Source organism: Pseudophryne corroboree, chromosome 12, assembly GCF_028390025.1.
Source record: "Pseudophryne corroboree isolate aPseCor3 chromosome 12, aPseCor3.hap2, whole genome shotgun sequence".
Taxonomy (NCBI): Eukaryota; Metazoa; Chordata; class Amphibia; order Anura; family Myobatrachidae; genus Pseudophryne; species Pseudophryne corroboree.
Genome location: NC_086455.1, coordinates 10,989,813 through 11,011,303, shown reverse-complemented (window position 1 = coordinate 11,011,303; position 21,491 = coordinate 10,989,813). Strand labels below are relative to the sequence as shown.

At 45.3% G+C, this 21,491-nt stretch overlaps 1 protein-coding gene across 1 annotated transcript in view; it reads right to left on the bottom strand.

The window, feature by feature from the left end:
* Positions 1-18,301: 18,301 nt before the first annotated feature.
* Positions 18,302-21,491, bottom strand: part of CASQ1 (calsequestrin 1) — a 90,389-nt gene continuing 87,199 nt past the window's right edge. The window contains exon 11 of the mRNA XM_063946980.1: positions 18,302-19,617. Within this exon, the coding sequence (XP_063803050.1) occupies positions 19,393-19,617 (225 nt within the window). The 3' untranslated portion in view covers positions 18,302-19,392. The remainder of the gene's footprint in view (positions 19,618-21,491) is intronic.

Here is a 21,491-nt window from a genome sequence, read left to right as displayed (position 1 = left end):
TTGGGAATTGAGGAAGTTTTCAGTTTTTGCCTACGATTTACCTTCATGCAACTTTTACTGCATACAATATAGCTATACCTCTGTGCTGTTGCATGGGTACTATGCAAAAGCTCCACTTCAATTACAGTTACTACCAATGAGGGGGACATGACAGAGTTGTGTGGGATTCAAGTATAATGGATATAAAAATCTCTGAGGCCGAAATCATTGTCTGGTCAGTGAATTCTTGGAACCAGCAGGATCTTCTAAGGAGTGTTTTCAGTTGCATCGGTTGCCTGGCAACTGGGATATGTCTAGTCCTGATATAATGACAGGGCTGAAATGCATATACGGGAGGTTTTCAGGAGGGCATGCACAGGAGACAGGAGCGTAAGTCGTCAGGAGGTGAAAGACCTGACTTGCAGATTATAAAAGCTGATTCTGTGTCGCACGCACAGTGGCGGTAGTTGCGGGCAGCCTGACGTACTACCTTCTGGTAATGAAAGGTTCCGTGCATCTAATGAGGGGGGTTTATGCTTCTGCAAGCGGGAAACCAGCGCCACCCATTGATTTTAAACCAGCCGCCACAACCGTCATAATTAGTGTTGGCACGTACCCCAGTCGCACACTAGATCCATCAGACAATGGCTTCTTCCATTTCCTCTGCGCATGTTTTAGAAATGCAGGGAGCTTTTGAGAAACGTCTTATTTCACTGAGAGATCCCATTAGGTCAGAATAGGAGGGACATATGTAATAATGCATAAACTCACTTCTGCACGTGCGCTGGATGTAAAAACATTGGCGTCTGTGAACGGAGACTAAGAATTCGGCCCATATGGTGATGATAAGATTTTCCTTAATGGAATAATATCAAAGTTAGTACAATCTATTAGCTACTCAGGGTTGGAGAGAACAATAAATATAAAAGTGATGTGTGACTCTGCACCGCTGATTATGGCAACCAAACATCGCATTGCGCAAGTCTGTGGGGAACGAGGAGCAATCTGCAGTGTTAGTGGCACCTCCGGGCCATTTTCGCTGATTGAATACCCCCCATAGCATTGGATTATCACAAGGAAGATGCAGCCACCTGTCCCTGACATAACATAGGCCCTGCAGGTTGTGAGGCTACTTGTTACGCGGCAACTAATCAGTTATGGAAGAAAATGTACCATGAAATAATGTAACGTTAAATCCCGTGGTTGGGGTGGGGATGTACGACCGATAAGAATAAGCCCTTTGACCTTTCCAAGCACCGGCCAAGTAAGACCCCAGTTCTGTGCTGATAATATGGACGCCCTGCGCGTTGGGTGACACTGGCGCCTCTATACCTCTATACATGTGTAAAGGTGGCAGTTGGTGTTCACTGAACCTGCACCTGATAATGACTGCGACATCCTCCTTACTACGGCCTCCATCTACCATCGCTCTTGGCAAAGTCAAGGCACTGGCTTGTAATGTGCAGCACATTGATCTGCAGAACGCCCTAACGTGCTCAGCGAGTCTGTTCTGCCTTCTGACTCTGCATTTTATTTATAACGGCTAATGGACGGAGATGACTCTAATCCATAGATCTGGCCGCTGCTCAATCCACTCGCTGGCTGCAGTCCTTGCGTTTAACCCCTAAGCACCAGGCAGGTGACCCAGTATTCTGAGATCCATAATAGAGAACACAGTGTTATATCAGGGTGCTTGTATGGGGCAAAACTCATATTTAATTTGGCTGCCGACGGTCCCAATTTCCAGGGACCAAGATTTAGGGGTCTATTTACTAAGACTTGGATGGAGATAAAGTTGCTGGAGATAAAGTATCAGCCAATCAGCTCCTAACTGTCATTTTTCAAACACAGCCTGTGGCATAGGAGTTAGGAGCTGATTGGCTGGTACTTTATCTCCATCCAAGGCTTAGTAATAAGACCCCATAATGCTTTGTCCTTAGGAATATCCCTATGGTTCAGTACTAACTACACAATAAAATTCCTTTTTTTGCAATATTTACCATCTATTTTAAGGTTGGAGGTGTTTTTTGTTTTTTTTTGTTAGAACTGGTGATGTAGCCCATAGCAACCAATCAGATTCATACTAGTATCTTCTAGTAGCAGCTAGATAAATGTTAAGTAGAATCTGATTGGTTGTTATGAGCAACATCACCAGTTCTTAAAAAACTTCCACATTAGTAAATGTATCCCTATGTTTATTATCTGTGCTCAGTAAGTTTAGATCAAGTGTGCCTGGGTACTTACAATACAAATTCAGTAATGCTGACATTATGGGAGTTGTAGTACTTCACAGTTCTCGTTGACATGCATGGATACAGTAGCTCATCAGTAAACTGTAAAGGTTTAATGGGAAAAGTTAATATATACGTGAAAAACACAACACAGTATAATGGTGTCCGGTCAGTTAGTCGACATTCGAGGGCCGACATGGATGTTAGGCCGACAAACAATATATCAACATGCACTTAGGTTGACATGGTAAAAATGTCAACAAATGTTGTCATACCGTATTTTTTTGTTGTTAGTTATTAGGGTTTGTGTTAGGATTAGACTTTAGGTTAGGATTAGGTCCAAGGGCGTAACTAGAACTTTGTGGGCCCCATAACAAGACCTTTCCAGGGGCCCCCACCATTGTCATTACAATGCCCCTTATGGGAGCAGTAGAGAGTGAGAGAGACAGGGGAGTTGTCAGGTGGAGAAAGAGAGGGAGACAGAGATGGGATCAGGGAAAGAGAGAGAGACGGTTTCACGGAAAATGAGGGAAGAAGAGAAAGAGACAGGGACAAGAGAGAAAGGGATGAGAGGGGGAGAGGGAGGGCATCAGGGAGAGAGAGGGTGTCAGAGAGAACGAGAGAAGGAAGAGAGAGAGGGAGGGGATCAAGCGAGAGTGAGAGTGTCGGGTAGGGAGACAGAAAGAGAGGGGAGCAAAAGAGAGTGGGAGTGTCAAGGAGAAAGGGAAAGAGACAGTGTCAGGGAGAGAGAGACAGTGTCAGGGAGAAATGGGGAGAGAGACAGTGTCAGGGAGAAAGAGGGAGAGACAGTGTCAGAGAGAGAGAGAGAGAGAGAGAGAGAGAGAGAGAGAGGCAGTGTCAGGGAAAGAGGGGGAGAGAGTGTCAGGGAGAGAGAGAGTATTAGTGGGAGAGACAGTGTCAGAGAGAGACAGACAGTGGGCCTAAGTCAAGGTTGAACGCAAATGCAAACACATTTGCAGTTGCTGATAATCGATACAGGGGCAGGCACTGCACAGAATTAGGCCCTGCCCCCTAAATACCCGCGAATCACGGCACCGGCAGCCGGGACTTGGAGCTGGCCATAAATGGCTCCAGCCTGCGGAGGAGGGGGTGCTATCGGCGGCCATTCTCACTGGGGGCGGGGGAGAAGTGGGTGCAGCGGGCCTTGGAGGCAGCTCATCACTGTGTCCAGGGGGAGCAGCAGGCCCTGAAAGCAGCTGGGGCTCCATAGCAGCTGCACCCTCGATAGTTACACCACTGGTTAGGTGGGGGGTATTTACACTCCCCAGCGGCTGCCATTGTCTGCAGCCACTGGAGGGGGGGATCCTGCCGTGCTGACCAATCAGCAGTGATCAGCAGCACGGCAATCAGTAGGGGAGAGTGCGGGGAGGCAGAGGAACCTTCCGGTCCCTCTGACAGCAGCAGCTGAGGGAAGGTTCTCTTCCCTGACGCTGCTAACACTCTCTATCTGACTGGTTGCATCCTGTGCGACCAGGTCAGATAAAGCACTTACTGGTGTGGTCGCATCTGATGCCACCATTCCGGGCAAGTGGTTAAAAAGCTCAACAAATGGTTGAATTATGTATTTTTGGGTGTTATTTTCCGATGGGAAATTAGTTTTTGAACTGCTCCAAAAGCCCTTTAATACATTTCAGTGATATAAAAAAAATGTGAAAAGGGTGTGAAAACACCCTTTTTCAATTTTTTTTTTAAATAATGTTAATAAATAGGCCTCTATATTCTCCCAGTATTTCACAGGCTTGTCCGAATGTTATACAGCAAACTTTAAACGAACTTCAACATGCTTTTTCTTCAGCGATGGAGTATTGCGTGGTGAGCGTGCGCACAGGCCATGGCGGTTGACTGCATTACTTATTGTTTTCTCTGAAACAATTGTACCTGCTAATTCCAGGTCTCTCTGAAGCTCTCCACCAGTGGTCCTTGGCTCTTGGACAACTCTTCTGGTAACTCATTTCACTCCTCTGTCAGATCTTCTGAGGGTCACCTGCTCCTGGCCGGTTTATGGTGAAATTATGTTCTTTCCACTTCCGGATTATGGCCCCAACAGAGCTGACTGGAACATTCAGATGTGTAGAAATCCTCCTGTAACCAATGCCATCGGTCTGTTTTGCAATAATAAGGTCGCAAAGGTCTTGAGAGAGCTCTTTGCTTTTACCCATCATGAGATGTTTCTTGTGTGACGCCTTGGTAATGAGACCCCTATTATAGGCCATCAGTTGGGACCGAACCAGCTTATATTAATTTGCGCTGACAAGGGGCAGAATTGCTTTCTAATTACTGATAAATGTCAGCCGATGTTCTAGCTTTCCATGCTTTTTTGCACCTCCCTTTCTTCGTGTGTCATTCACATTATTGCACTTAACGCAATTTATAAACATATATGATTTGATTTCCTTGCATGTGTGGATTGCGTGGACAATTTCATTACAACAGCCCCATTACAAATATATTTACTGGGAAAAATGTTGATGTGTTCAATACGTATTTTACCTGAGAGATAGATATATATATATATAGAGAGAGAGAGAGATAAGTTATATCTTCTTATCTTCTTCTTCTTCTTCTTCCTGCTGGTCTCCACCGTGGCCATATCAGATAGCTCCCCTGAGATATAAGACCACATGCAGATAACGCCGTTCACCAGGCACAGGTGGATTAAATGGTTCCCATTTCATTGTTAATTAGCCATTGCCGCTCTGGGGTATGGTTTGCTGGGAGCCGTTTCCTGCTGCGGGTGTCCCATTTCCACAACACTGCATGTGTCCTGCTCGTGTTCTGCAGCACCAGGGACTTGTCTTTCATCACTTGCCGGACATCATGTCTGCTAGGTTACCATAGTTACCAATAAATAATTTCCAGGGCCACCAGATGCATGTAACCTGGACATGTGAGATGCTGTGTAAGATGACCTTCCTGCTCTACAGCCCCTGCCGTAGGGTGTATGGGATGTTTATAAGGTTATATGGGTTTATGTAGTTTTATTATGAAGTCACTGTCTCCTCTTCACCACAGATAGGACACACAACAGTGCAGAATATGCTTTCATCGGGTGGTCAGCATTGGAAAATAGGGATCTTTGCTAGGATACAAATGTCATCGTTTTCCCAAATTTACAGGGAAAATTCCAGGTTTTAAAGATTTGTCCTTTCTTTCCAATCTTGAGCAACGGCACACTATAAAATCCCTCTTTTGACACATGTATAGATGTAATTAAGATTACAGCACTTATCTCCTGAAATACTCTGCGCCTGATTCAAAGATGGACGTTAATGCAGCTGCGACTGCATCTTTTTGCACAGCGCGACCGCAAATTTATGCTAATGCCGCAGCCAATGGCGTTCCTACTGAGACACCTACAGGCTGCAACTCTAATCCGCCGCTTTTGTAAAAATACACAATATCGAACAGACATCGGTCACACATCGGAAATTAGAAGAATGTCAGTCGGAACATGGCCGCCGGTTCCTGTGCAATTGCATCTTAGGACGCAGTCGTTGACCGCAACATGCCCACGCCTGGTTAGCCAACCCGTTTTACATCCCAGGAACACCCACCAAAATTCCTTCATTCTGCATCCAAATTTGTTCTGCAAACGCCGCCAGTAACTATCGGGATGCATACGCAGTGTGATTCAGGCACTGGCACAGACTGAAATGACATAGATGCTGTGTCCACCCCTGAATGAAGCCCCCTGTGATGATGGGAGCTTTGCTCTGTCAGCAGTCTTCACATATACCTATTTGCAGAGGGAAGAAGAACTGAGGCTCTATAAGGCTTATTTGGCTTAAACCACAAGGCTGAGGGCTGCTTATGATCTCGTCACATGTTTGGTTTCAGCCTATTAGGAAGTGTGTTTCGGTAGCTTACTTATGACTGTGGCTTTAAGGCCCAGGCCTGTGACGGATGAAGGGGAAGTGGGATACCTGGTTTGTGTTGATAAGACTACCTAGGACGGTCACCGCCTGCAGTGTGTGTCATTTAGTGGTGCATTGATGGGTTCCGACAATATCTGTCCTTTCTTCGGTTATATTACATTGCTTTATAAATATATAGCTAACCTTTATCTGCCCATTCACGTTTCAGAGTCTTTATTATTATTATTATTATTATTATTATTTTCTCTTACGTCCTAGAGGATTCTGGGGACTCCAAAAGGACCATGGGGTATAGACGGATCCGCAGGAGCTTGGGCACACTATAAAGACTTAAACTGGGTGTGAACTGGCTCCTCCCTCTATGCCCCTCCTCCAGACCTCAGTTAGACTTTGTGCCCAGGAGTGACTGGACACACACTAGGGGAGCTCTCCTGAGTTTCTCTAAAAGACTTTATGTTAGGTTTTTTATTTTCAGGGAGACCTGCTGGCTACAGGCTCCCTGCATCGTGGGACTGAGGGGAGAGAAGCAGACCTACTTCTTCTTAGTTCAAGGGCTCTGCTTCTTAGGCTACTGGACACCATTAGCTCAGAGGGTTCGATCACTTGGTTCGCCTAGCTGCATGTTCCCGGAGCCGCGCCGTAAGACCCCTCACAGAAGCCAGAAGAAAGAAGCCGGGTGAGTATGAGAAGTACAGAAGACGTCAGACGGAAGAAGACTTCAGTAACGGAGGTAAGCGCAGCGGTAGCGCTGCGCTCCATGCTCCCACACACCAACGGCACTCACAGGGTGCAGGGCGCTGGGGGGGAGCGCCCTGGGCAGCAGTTACTGAGGTCTGGTTTACCTGGCAAAAGAGCATACTACGGGCCCCGAGCGCCGCGTACGATACCCCCGCCAGTTCATAGCAGCGGTCGCGCTGCGCGCCGGTGCTCCCACACACCAACGGTTTACTTGGATGCAGGGCGCAGGGGGGGCGCCCTGAACAGCAATATGTATAGGTTTTCAGGAGGTATATAGTGTGTATACACTATATACGGTCCCCGGCCTGCATATATACTATAACGGGGCTAAAGCGCGCCGATGGGGGCGGGGCTTAGCCCTCACACACACAGGAGTCAGCGCCATTTTCTCACTGTCCCTGCCAAAAAATGTGTAAAGCACAAACAGGGGGGGGGGCACAGTCTTTTAGTGTTATGTTGGACATATATAACACTAGTTGATTTAGAGATGAGCATGAAATCATTCTTGTGTGTATTTTCTGTGTGCTCCCTGTCAGATATACCCACTTTAGTTCACTTGTGTCGACAGGTGTGAGTGTTCTGTCATAAACACCTATGGTGTTCACTGTCGGCATCGCCGACGCATGTGGGTACTTGATACAGTAGTCAACAGGTCGGTAGTGGTATGCTTGTAAAAAGTAAATACTACATGGGAGGCACAGTAGTATGTGGGTGACCCTGTCGGCACCAACTGTTATCACCGGGTGTAAATGGACATGCTGTAACTGACTTATACCTGTGTATATACATTTATAGGTATATATATATGGTAAGCTTCCATGGGCCTGTAGCTTGAGCACAGACATGGTGGTGTTTGTGGGGGAGTGATATTGGATTTGTATAGGTATACTTCCCTCGGACCCCTTGGGGTCGCAAGAATGTAATTTTACCTGGTTACTAATCCCTGCTGTCGACGAATACTAGGGTTTTCTGTCGACTATAATGTTTCCTGGTAGATCCACAACTGGGGCATTTCAGTACATGGTCATACACGTTCAGAACACATTAATGTCACTGGGGACCAGAAGGCTCCGGACAATCTGCTTATATATATATATATATATATATATATATATATATATTTAGGATATGTGTGTATATGTGTATTACAATATGTATATATATATTATGATTTATAATGAATACTGAAGTAATAGTATTCCTTCTCATGTGCTGGTCGCTCTGTTGATAAAGCTCTAGGTCGGCCGTGACTCACACCCTCTCCAGGAGTCCGAAGGTTTATTCTTTTCCCGCCACGGATAGAATACTGTGAAAGTCAACTCCTGGTCGACACGGGGCCCTGTCTCAAAGGATCGTATACAGGAAAGCTAAGTGATATTATATTTCTATGCTGTGGGCTTATTTGCATTACATGCACATGAGGGAGTGTTTGTATGGGATCCGGAGTGAAAGTCGACAGTAACTAGGTCGACAATGTCTAGGTCGACCACTATTGGTCGACAGTAACTAGGTCGACAGGGTGTCTAGGTCGACAGGGTCTTTAGGTCGACATGTTATAGGTCGACAGGTCAAAAGGTCGACATGAGGTTTTCACAATTTTTTTCTTTTTTTTTTAACCTTTTCATACTTAACGATCCACGTGGACTACGATTGGAACGGTAATCTGTGTCGAGCGAAGTGGTAGCGGAGCGAAGGCACCATGCCCGAAGCATGACGAGCGAAGCGAGCCATGCGAGGGGACGCGGTGCACTAATTGGGGTTCCCGGTCACTCTACGAAGAAAACGACACCAAAATAACATTAAAAACTCATGTCGACCTTTTGACCTGTCGACATAGAACATGTCGACCTAAAGACCTTGTCGACCTAGACAACCTGTCGACCTAGTTACTGTCGACCAATAGTGGTCGACCTAGACATTGTCGACCTAGTTACTGTCGACGTTCAATACCACACCCGTTTGTATCTGGTAAGACATCAGATAGATTTACCCTAAAGAGAGAGGGGAGGTTCCTTATGTTGGTTCTTCTCTATAACATTGCGGCAGGCTGCCGTACGTATACAGGAGATGTGGCCGGGGGAATGCTGAGGCTGACTCAGAGAGTTACTGGAATTTTTCCCTGGGACGGTGTACCGCTGTTTGGGGGGATGCCTCAGTTCAGTCAATCTCGGTGGATACTCCTGGTAAATCTAACTTCGGGAGTTAGATTCCCTCACAACGGTTGGTGACGCATTCTTTTGTGGGATGCAGTCATTTTAATCGGTTCGATACAGTTCTTTTTTCCTTTTCTGTACAGCCTGTGGAAGGTGAAAAGGTAAGAGTTCTGCAGCCTTGTTAGGTTCGCAGAAGAGGATGTCGTTTCTGTTTCTACCACATACACCACATGTCGCAGAGTCTATATGGCGGGACCCCACTCCGGTGAGTACTCAGTTACTACTTTCAGTTAGTCCGGGAATAGACTAGGAACGGTGAGTTACTTATAGACTCCAAAGGGGGACATTCTGGAGTTACAGATGTTTCCCCTCACTGATTTTCTAATGGATATTGCCGTTTCCCCTCTGGAAGGGGAGGTAGTACGCGACGCCATACCAGAGGTGCCTCAGGTTCAGGGCTTTGTCCTCCTGTCCCGGGTATTAAAAAAAAAAAAAGTTTACATGCGGTGTTCTACGCATTCAGATTACCTGGAGGGATAGCCAGGATTGTCTTTGCCATTTCACTGGAGTGATGGTAGTATGATGGTTTTCTTTCAATAGTAAGAGCCATTGTTATTCTATACTGAGATGTTCGCCTGATTGAGGCGAGGTCAAGAAACAAGTGGTGCAAATCGTTGTTTCTCTCTGACTGTTCTTCAACACAGGGAAGGGCTGTTGTTCCCAACAACGCAGATGTCGGAGGTGGTATCAGGGTAGATACTGAACGGTTGAGGTTCTGTGTTTTTCTGTGGAAAGAGGTCTAAGGATCCTGAGTCGGATCAGATTTGCAGTGCCAATCCATCAATATGTTCCGTTGATGAAGAAGTTGGGTGCGGCCTAAGAGGCCTTTTTTTTCGGTGAGCAGGTCAAATGCCAGAGTGGTTTTCACGGGACCTGTTGGGAATGTGGTCCGGGTCTCACCGACACATGCACCGGAATATAATTCTAATGGCCAGGATATCGCTCCTGTGGTGTCTGCTCAGTTCTCACCTCCTAGAGGGACGAAGGTTCGGGATCCAGGATTAGATCCTGGTGTCCATGTATGCAGATCTCCGAGGCTGGGAAGCAGTCCTTGCATGGGAAGTATTTCCAGAGGAAAAGGTCAAGCTGCGAAGCTTGTCTACAATAAGCTTTCTTGAATTAAGAGCTATTTTCAACGAACATATTCTTTTGTGATCTGTCCGTGTTAATTCTGTCGGACGACTTGACAGCAGTGGCGGAAGTAAGCCGCTAGGGCGGAACAAGGAGCAAAGCGGCAATGGCAGAAGCTGAAATAGTTTTCCGCTGGGTGGAAAGACTGGTAAATGTTATATTAGCAGTCTTCATTCCGGACGTAAACGACGGAGAAATAGATTTCCTCTGCAGACGCGCTCTCCATCCGGGAGAAATACTGTCGTCATCGAGAAGTTTCACAGAAGTGACAAGTCTTTGAGGAGTGCCTCAATTGGGCATGTTGGCGTCTCGCCTCAACGAGAGACCTCAGGAATATGGTTCCAGGTCAAGGGACACTCAAGCTATAGCAGTGGACGCCCTCGTGACACCTTGGGTGTTTTCAGTCGGTCTATGTGTCCCCTCCGCTTTCACTCTGCTGAAGGTGATAAACGTAAGAAGAACAGAGGTTCCGGCAATCCTCATTGTTCCGGTCTAGCCAAGGAGGGCTTGGTATCCAGTTCTTCAAGATTTATTAATAGAAGATCCCTGGCCTCTTCCTCTACGGGAGGAACTGTTACAGCAAGATCCGGGTGTGTATCAGGGTTACCGCGGCTGCGTTTGACGGCGTGGCGGTTGAACGCCATATCCTAGTCCGAATGGGTATTCCCAGTGAGGTCATTTCCACACTTATTCAGGCTAGAAAAGAAGTAACGGCGAAGCCGAACCACCGTATTTGGCGTAAATATGTGTCTTGGTGTGAATCTAAGAAGGTTCCTACAGAAGACTTTCAGCTGAGTCGTTCTTCTCCATTCTTTGCAAGCAGGCCTAAAGTTAGTTAGTTGTGGATGCAGGCCTAAAGTTAGGCTCCGTTTCAGTGCAGTTTTGGTCTTATAAAATTTTCTTTAAAAAAAAATAATAACAAATAAATAAAAGAATTGGCCACCTTTCCGGAAGTTCAGACTTTCGTGAAAGGAGTACTGCACATCCAGCCTCCACTTATGCCCCCATTGGCACAGTGGGATCTTGACGTGGTGTTGCGTTTCTTGTGTCTCACTGATTGGAACCTTTATTAAAGGTTGTGTTAAAATTTATCTCTTGGAGAGTGGTCATGCTTTTGCCTTTTGGGCGACCGCAAGGCAGTTGTCGGAAGTAGCGGCTTTGTCTCACAAGAGCCCCTGTTTGATCTTCCAAGTGGATAGAATTGAGAACTCGGGCCCTCATTCCGAGTCGTTCGCTCGTTCTTTTTTTTTCGCATCGCAGTGAAAATCAGCTTAGAGCGCATGCGCAATGTTCGCACTGCGACTGCGCTAAGTAATTCTGCTATGAAGAAAGGATTTTTACTCACGGCTTTTTGTTCGCACCGGCGAACGTAGTGTGATTGACAGGAAATGGGTGTTACTGGGCGGAAACACGGCGTTTTATGGGCGTGTGGCTGAAAACGCTACCGTTTCCGGAAAAAACGCAGGAGTGGCCGGAGAAACGGGGGAGTGTCTGGGCGAACGCTGGGAGTGTTTGTGACGTCAAACCAGGAACGACAAGCACTGAACTGATCACACAGGCAGAGTAAGTCTGGAGCGACTCTAAAACTGCTAAGTTTTTTTTGTTCGCAATATTGCGTAAACTTCGTTCGCACTTTTAAGATGCTAAGATACACTCCCAGTAGGCGTAGACTAAGCGTGTGTAACTCTGCTAAATTCGCCTTGCGACCGATCAACTCGGAATGAGGGCCTCGGATACTAGTTCTGCCGAAAAGGGTTTTCGGTGTATATCAAAAACCTGCCTATTTTGATGCCTGTGGTAACTTCAGCATTGGCTGATACAAAGTCTGTCGATGTAGTCAGGGCTTTGAAGATGTATGTCGCCAATTGGGCTCAGTTTGGGGAAACAGAGGCTCTGTTTGTCCGGTATGCTCCCAGCGTGCTTGGGGCGCCTGCGACTCTGCAGTCTGTTACACGCTGGATCTGTGATACGATTCGGCGTGCTAGTTCTACGGCTGGATTGCCGTTACCGAAGTCAGGGGAGACCCATTCTACTAGGAAGATGGGCTCTTCTTGGGCGGATGCCCGAGGTGTCTCGGCGGGTTAACTTTGCCGAGCGGCTACTTGGTCGGGTTTCAAACACCTTTGCTAAGCTCTACAAGTTTGATACCCTGGCTGATGGGGACCTCATGTTTGCTCAATCGGTGCTGCAGAGTCGTCCGCACTCTCCCGCCCGTTCTGGAGCTTTGGTATAGACCCCATGATCCTTTTGGAGTCCCCAGCATCCTCTAGGACGTAAGAGAAAATAGGATTTTAGTACCTACCGGTAATTCCTTTTCTCCTAGTCCGTAGAGGATGCTGGGCGCCCGTCCCAGTGCGTACTGTGTCTGCAGTTATTGATTTTGGTTGCACTTTGTGGTGTTTCTTCTCTGTCAGGCTATCGCTGACGTTGTTCATGCCATGGCATGTGGTTTCTTGTTATTGGTTGGGTTGACACACAGGTTGTGTTACATATTCTCTCAGCATATGGCTGTATGTTTTTCATACCGTGGGCTGGTATTCTGTTGAAGGCCATGTCTTGCGGTATGTTCGTGGTGTGAGCTGGTATTACACTCACTGTGTTTAAATTATAATTCTTTCCTCGAAGTGTCCGTCTCTCCTGGGCACAGTTTTCTTACTGAGGTCTGGAGGAGGGGCATAGAGGGAGGAGCCAGTTCACACCCAGTTTAAGTCTTTATAGTGTGCCCAAGCTCCTGCGGATCCGTCTATACCCCATGGTCCTTTTGGAGTCCCCAGCATCCTCTACGGACTAGGAGAAAAGGATTTACCGGTAGGTACTAAAATCCTATTATTATTTTAAGTATTTAAGGGGTCTATTCATGGAGCAGTGAAAAGTGTGGAGAAGTGAGGCAGTTGATAAATTGCCCATGGCAACCAATCAGCATTGAAATAACATTTATAATTTGCATACTATACAATTGTACGGGGCAGCTGATTGGTTGCCATGGGCAACTTCACCACTTGCTTTCTTTTCACTGCTTCATGAATAGACCCCTAAGTGATACGCAGATGGGACACCTTTCAGCCCATAGATGCAGGTCATACACTTTTCCTGCATACCTTTTTGTTATCAGGACGCTATTGGTTGCTATGGCTGACCACGCATTGGCACTCTTGTCAGGAAATATCCCGTAATGCCTTCCTGTGTAACAATACTCTGTGTTTAAGCTTTGGCCTATGGGGATATGTAAGTGTGGCAATATTCCCTGATATTCTGAGGCACGGTGCCTGTCACGTGGTAGCGTTTTCGCTTTATACATAAGAGCAGGAATAATAGCTGTGCAGATAACTGCTGCAGCCAAGGGAAGATATATAATGATAGTATAAGCACTAGACTCACAAGTATATATTATGGATAATTACTCTCCATGTTGTTTACAGATAGACTGCAGTCTGGGTTAACCCCTACCTGAGCAGTGCATTGTGGGGAATGATGGTGGACTTGTAGCTTATAGTACTTTAGTGTCACAGTGTGTCCTGTTTCTCTTCAGTGACGCAGGACATGCTGAGACTTGTAGTTCCATTAAAGCTGGAGACCCACGGGTCGCCTTTTGCTGGTGTTTACCATCCGCTTATTCAGGATTTTCACACACTATTTCCCCACTGTGCGAAATGACAATCGCCTCCTATTTCTGCAGTTTTCACACCTTTTTGAAACATTTCATAGCATACTTGCCTACTTTTATAAAAGCATTTCAGGGAGATTGTGAAAGTAACACCTATAAGCGCGGGCGCGTGCTACTACATCGGAGAGGCGTGTCATGAAAATGACTTACATCCAAATGTAAATGAGCCCCAAAGTTAGTAAGATCTATTATTGAAGAAATGACACTGATATTTTGCAGGATTTGTTTGTGTATTGTATTCTACAAGAGGTTCCATATACTGTAAGTGGCCACGAGAAACCTTATTTCAAATGTATGTAGCCATAGAGATCATTGTGCCCTATAACCAATGCAGGGAAATGGCGCAGATGAGCCATACTTACCTACATTGTATTTCTCCTCTCCGGGAGAAGCCCGGAGAGGAGACGCTGCAGGTGTCTTCGGGGGGCGGGGGTGGACTGTGACATCCCTAAGCCCCGCCCCCGCATCGGAAAATGCCGCGGTTTGCGGGTCCGCGGGAAGGGGCGGGGCTAAAATGACGCGATTTGCATAATTTTAACCCCTTCTCCACCCAACGGACCCGCAAATGCGGGAGGTTATCTCTCCATCCTGCTCGCATCACTAGGGTGCGAGCAGGATGCGGGAGACCTGCCTACTCTTCCAGGGGTGCGGGGGGCTACCCCAAAAAACGGGAGCCTCCCGCAGCTTCCGGGAGAGTAGGTAAGTATGTGATGAGCCCATTTGAATGTATGTACGTATCTCTTGATTTATTTCCCCCCCCTCAAGAATGTAATAGCTATATAATGGGGGTCAAGTGCAATCAGGGAGATTGCTGAACTATTCAGGGAGTGAGGGAGATTGCTGCTATTTCAGGGAGTCTCCTGCAGAATGAGGGAGGGTAGGCAACTATGTTCCCTATTTTATAGGGAAAAAGCATTTACACACCTACAGATGGGTCCACATTTATCTTGGCCTTTAATAAGATTAATTGAGCCAGGTCAGTCAGACTTAATCCCCTGCTGTAATGACTTAATCCCCTGATGTATTGTTCTCTGTATTTTATTGCAGCTGAGAACAATAGGTGAAGGGTCTATGTTAATAAAACAGGGTGTGCCTAGGCGCAGCATTGAAGACAAGATAAAGGTGGACCCATCTGTAGGTGTACGTCCAAGCAGAGCAACGCTTATTCCTGTGTTTGCTTATGACCTGATAAGAGCTGCCATCCTGGTTTCCTCACAGGCGAATGTGTCATTTCTTGTACCTACAGTACAAGTTGCTGTACATGAATTGACAAATCTGTTAACATTTCAGGCAATGCGTCAGCACTCCCTCCTGTTCTGCGGGCTACTGATTGGCAGCAGCAGGGGGCCACTAAATCTTATGTGAAATTGCACATTTATATTCTATATAATGAGCTCAAAGGAATAACACTCAATAGTCCTGATTTTTATAGAACAGTTCCGATTTTACGTTATGATATTTGTGATGGGGATGTTAAATTTACACGCAGACAGCAGTATCAGAATTATATCATATGTAAAAATATCTAGAACACAGGTTCTCAAACTCGGTCCTCAGGACCCCACACGGTTCATGTTTTTCAGATCACCTGCAGATTTTTAAAATGTGACAGTTCGTGATACACAGTGCAGCTGCTGGGTGACATAGAAAACGTGAAATGTGTGGGGTCCTGAGGACCGAGTTTGAGAACTACTGATCTAGAAGATTGTTTTACTTCACCTAGAGATGGGTCTATGGCATGTGTCCTATAGGTGACCCTACACCGACCTGGAAGGGAAATTGATGCCTCCTGGGGTTAACTTTACTAAGGTGGGAGTTTTTTGGGAACTGGTGATGTTGCCCAAAGGGATTTAGTATGATTTACCGGTTACCAGGATGCAGGCTGTCAATATACCCACAGTGGCACCCCGGCCGCCAGTATGCCGGGAGCGGGGTGAGCGCAAAGAGTCCCCTTGCAGGCTCGGTGGCTCGCCACAGGATCTATTCCCACTCTATGGGTGTAGTGGACACCCACGTGTGGGAATAGTCCTGTAGCGTCGGCATTGCCGGCTGGCGGGATTCCGGTGTTGGTATTCTGACTGGGATCCCGACAGCCTGCAAATGAAACGGATGCAGCCCATAGCAACCAGTCAGATTCTACTTAACATTTATCTAGCTGCTTCTAGAAGATAATATATAGAATCTGATTGGTTGCTATGGCAACAACACTAGTTCTAAAAACTCCCACCTTAGTAAATATATCCCCTGGAGTCAGGATATTAGATAATGATCTCTAATCCAGACCCCAATTAAATTGGAGGATGGGATACATTCACCCTCCAACAGCCAGATCAGGTCAGGAATGCTATGAGAGTTTCACCTCCAGGGAGGAGTGGAATGTCATGGCCATCTGGACTAACTCGCCCTCCCCTATCTATTGCAAGACAGACTTGGGAGTGTACGATCCCTTAAATATCCAGTGTTAAGCAATGAGCTAGTTAAAAAATTAAAAGGTCGGAGGTAGGAGTGCAGCTGTGAGAGTATAATTGCACTTGTCCATCAGTGTTGTGTGTTCATTCTTTTGGGGGACTCAGCCACACAAGCTGAAGGTGAACCATCCTACATTGTAAAGTCCTCCTACTTTGGAAGTTATTTTGAGTGTTAGGCTTCTGAAATATTAATTTCCTTTTGTTTTCTGAGTTTTATGTACTGTATTTCCTGTCCATATTTGTAAGTTTATAATTTTTGAAATCATACCTTGGATTATGTTGTTCGAATTAAAACATAAATAATCTAGCATATGCTCCATGTCTCTTCGTGAATCTGTGAGCCTGTGAGGCCAAAGCTAAATATCTTAGTGTAAGTAAGTGTGCAATTAATAATTCTGTATGGAGATAAGAGCAAGAGCTTACCTAGTGTGGTATGTCTTAATGTATAGACACACTGGGCAGCTGCTCAGGGCCCCACAATTCTTGCAGGGACAGGTGGGTGGTGATCACACAATCAGAGCGACCAGGCTGCAAACTCTACCTGCCTCCCAACCTGCAGCCATACAGTGAATGGCTGGCAGCATGCTGATTAGTAGATAATTGGAGCTATCCACCAGTCAGAGTGCTGACAGCCAGTCACTGTGTGGAACCATGTGGAGAGATGGTGCAGGATGGGTAAATTATGATTTTTTTTTTATTGGTTTCCCGTGATTGGGTGTATAGGGACCCACTCTCAGTTCCAGACTTCCCAGACATATCTGCATGTCTATGTGATATGCCATCCGTTTTCACTTACTGGCATCCCAGATTTCCAATACACCTTCTTTCATAGTGCCTGATTCAGTGCTATCCGCCATGTTGAAGTTGGACACAGGGGAGCGATGTTTTGGCCCTATGCATGCGTCACACTACACGAGTGTGGCAATGGTCTTGTGACCTCGTCAGAGTGAAGATATATTTGCAAAGTGATTGACTGTCAGGGAGCTTTTGTAGGAGGTAACGGGTGTGGGGACTCAAACGTAGGTTAGTAGCGATCGTTTTGGGAACGTGTCACAGCTTGCAACTGTGATCTGCGATCCCGTACACAGCTACAATGGCTCCAGCTTCCTACTCTCCAATTATTTTCTGAACAACAGTAGGCTTACTGATAAGGTCGGTTATCGATGTCTGTGCACAAGCGTCAGATCTCAGACGCCTCCAGTGTGCATGTCAATGTAAATCCCGGTGGCTGTGGCATTCGAATATTTTCAGACTAAATCGCAGCTGCAAAGGCATTTGAGTCCAATCAGGCCCATAGTTGGGAGCAAGCAGAAAAAAAAGTAAATTTACACCTGGATCAAACCATGTTGCACTGCAAGGGGGGGGGGGGGCAAATACATTTATTGTTTTTGCATGCAGGGTAAATACCGGTGGCATCTGCATGTAGTCCCCAAAGAGACAGCTTTATTTTTCACTGCAATTTAGATTTGAGTTTGAACTCGTTCAACCAAATCTACATCTCTTTGCACATTTAAATAACTTTAAATCTCCCCCAAATGCAGTGCACCATGGTTTTGCCCAGGTACAAAGTTACTTGCTCTCTTTTCTCCCATCTCCCAATCAGCTCCATTTTTAAAAAAAATATTTTAACACATTTCTTAAACACAACCCATTGAATGCACTGGGATTGTGTTTACCAGTGGCGATTGTGCGCAGGCAGATTAATTCCGCTCTCTCTCTAATATTTGTAGCACAGTCCACATACTCTATAAGTTAGAGTAGCTATTCTGATTTCCTCAGCTTCACTATTAGTAAATAAGAGAAATTAACCACTCATGTAAGTGGTTACCATCTGTGCTGGCTGGCAGTTCACTGAATCTACTCCCTTCCTCTAATGGTGCCTACACACTCACAGTTGTCACGTTTATATCCTCAAATCTAAAGCCAAACTTAGCACAGGAAGTCATACGCACACACAAGAAACACACGTGCAACGTTTGGGTGTTGTCGAATTTTCTTTCTTTACCATTCAAAATTGTGGGATTATTTTTTTTTCATGTTTTTCTCACCCCACAAAAGTCACAGTAGAGAACCGTTTTTAAGACCTTGCCAGTGATATATGAATTGATATAGTGGATTTTCATGAAACTGTTTTTGTTTTTCAGCAATAGTATCTTGTGCAAAGATCCAAATGTCCAAAAATGTTTTTTTTTTTGTGTGCGAAAGTCAAATGTCCTGGTTGGTGTCTATGTTGGAGGTAAAGGATTTTACATGGGAAAGGCGGCGTTACATCTCAAATAAGGTAATAGCTGTTCTCGTGTGGCCGTGATTGGGAAGGGTTAACATACACTATGAAGTGCTATGTTGCCTGCATATTATATGCAAATGATAAGGCTGGACTGAAATAAGTGGGTTTCCAATGTTGTGTTCATTCTGTTCATTTTGCTAGCAGTAAAAAAATTCATGGTTAAAAGTCAAAATATGCACTTGCAAAATTGTCGGCCTGTGCTCATTGCGTGTGCCGGACATTGGGGTAGGGATCGGAGGTTACACAGAGGACTTATGTTACTTATGCCAGCTAAATGGTTGTTCATTCAAGTAGGATCGTACTTTGTTAATTTGCAGCACTGCTCAGTAAATAACCAAAAAGTTTTTTCGGTCTTGAAAAAAAACACACATTTTGTTTTGTTTGTTTGTTGTTTTTTTTACAAAATTTGCTTTTATGACTTTGTGTGTTTTACCGCTTGCTTGAAGCGAATGCTTTTGTGTATGTAAGTCTGCTTATGGAAACAGACAATGGACATAGGTTGCTGGGGACTAGAATGGACATCCCTGGGTGGCCCAGGTGGTTTACGGAACACATCCTGTCAGATGCCCTTTGTCCCTAGCTACCGCTCTTAAGCATGTTCTTGCATTCTATGGTTTTCAAGATTGGAAGTTGGTGTTAATTCTATTGGGATCAATTTAAAGAGAAAATTAGCTTTCAAGAATTCATATAAAAATATGTTGTTACTAAAGTCAGATTTTTTTTTGACGTGTGAATAACGTATATATATAATCTAGTTAGATGCTAACGACTTAATCAATGACTGTTTAGTCATCGTCATCATCGTCGTCATCGTCATCGTCGTCATCATCGTCATCATCATCGTCGTCATCATCGTCATCATCGTCGTCGTCGTCATCATCATCGTCATCATCATCATCATCATCCTCGGTGTTGATATCTCCATCCAAAACATCTTCAATCCAGTCTTCCAGTTCATCCACTGAAGGCAAGTCCTCTTCATCATCCATGTCCATCCAAACACTATCAGCCTGTTGGGAGAAATAACGAGATTTCTTCATTTACCAAACTTCCAAAAGATGCAATCACTTTAGAGGCACCGTAGTGCATGATAATTATGCTGGAGTACTACTGTCTTTAAACCAATATGGAGGTCTTAATCCATCTGATGCCTACTGGAATCTTAACAAAATGTGAGAGGTGTTTCACTGCATCTCCTATGCGAATAAGATGCCACATTTTAAAGAAAAAGATGGTAATCTGCTACTTTTTATGCCCGACATCTAGCGCCATATGGCATATAGACACTCTAGGGGCAATGGGGGTAATTCCAAGTTGACCGCAGCAGGAATTTTGTTAGCAGTTGGGCAAAACCATGTGCACTGCAGGGAAGGCAGATATAACATGTGCAGAAAGAGTTAGATTTGGGTGGGTTATTTTATTTCTGTGCAGGGTAAATACTGGCTGCTTTATTTTTACACTGCAAATTAGATTGCAGATTGAACACACCAGGGAGTATATTTACTAAGATGTGAGTTTTTTAGAAGAGATGTTGCCCATACCAACCAATCAGATTCCACTTAACATTTATCTAGCTGTTTCTAGAAGATAATATCTAGAATCGGTTACTATAAGCAACATCTTCACTTCTAAAAAAACTCACACCTTTGTATGTATACCCCTAGGTGTTTGAGGACACTACTGTACCAGTAGAACTGTAGGCCTCCCATTTTCAGGCTTATGTCATTAATAAAAACAACGTTTTGTGATTAGTAATATTGGTCCAAATGTAATAGAGTGAGAGTTTCAAAAAGTGAGAGATTTGGTAAGGTTTTGCAGTTGTTTTTTTGGGTTTTTTTTTAAGTGGCAATCATTTACACAGCAAGATAGCAGCAGTCTTCTGCCACCTGATACTTATTCCAGTGTCATCTGCTGATGTAACTATGTTTATTTACCCTGTACTTGTCCTATACTGTCATCAACTGTAAGTTACTGTTTTCCTGTTTGATTTTTTGTTTATGTATTCTGTAATTGGGCGCTGCGGAACCCTTGTGGCGCCATATAAATAAAGGATAATAATAAAATAATAAGATCAGCCTGGTTTTGCAGTGTAAATGATTGACACTCTAAAGAAACACTGAAAAACCTTCCCAAATCTCTCACTTTCTGAAACTCTCACTCTATTACATTTGGCCCATTGTGTCCGGCCTAAATACCATCTCCTAGTGGCCCGAAATGTTAAAATAATAAAGGAAGACATTTCCTAGGTAATTGGTTGATGCTCATGAATGTGTCTTCACATGCATTTGGGTTTACTCTGACCTAGCGAAAAGTTTTCGTGCGCCTAAAACCCCTTTTCCACTAAAACACGGGTCGCAGCCGTGTCGCCTGACACGGCTGCGACCCGTGCTACAGCCCCTTTTGAACAGCGCTCACCAACCCGGCATGTTGCCGGGTTGGTGACGCTACTACTGACGCGGCAGGGGCGGTGCTGGGAGATCACATGATCTCCCAGCGCCGCCCTCCCTATACACTGTGAACGGGAGCCGTGTCGCCTCGACACGGCTCCCGTTCACACTAGACAGCTAGCCGGGTTGAACACATGTTCAACCCGGCTAGCTACCCGGGTAGGATTCCCGGATCTCTTGATCCGGGAATTTGCCGGGGAACCCTTTTCCACTAGGGCAAAACACGGGTAAATGCGCCCTCCCCCGCACATTTACCCGTGTTTCTAAGAGCTAGTGGAAAAGGGGTATAAGCCACAACCTTATTACATTCCTTCATTATCAACATTTCCTTTCTCAAATCCTAGAATCAGCTTGAAGAGGTAACTGTACGACTGTGGGTTTATTGTTCAGCTGCTTTGTCTTCTTATCCTGAGCAGAAGCCAGCACGCTGCAGTGCC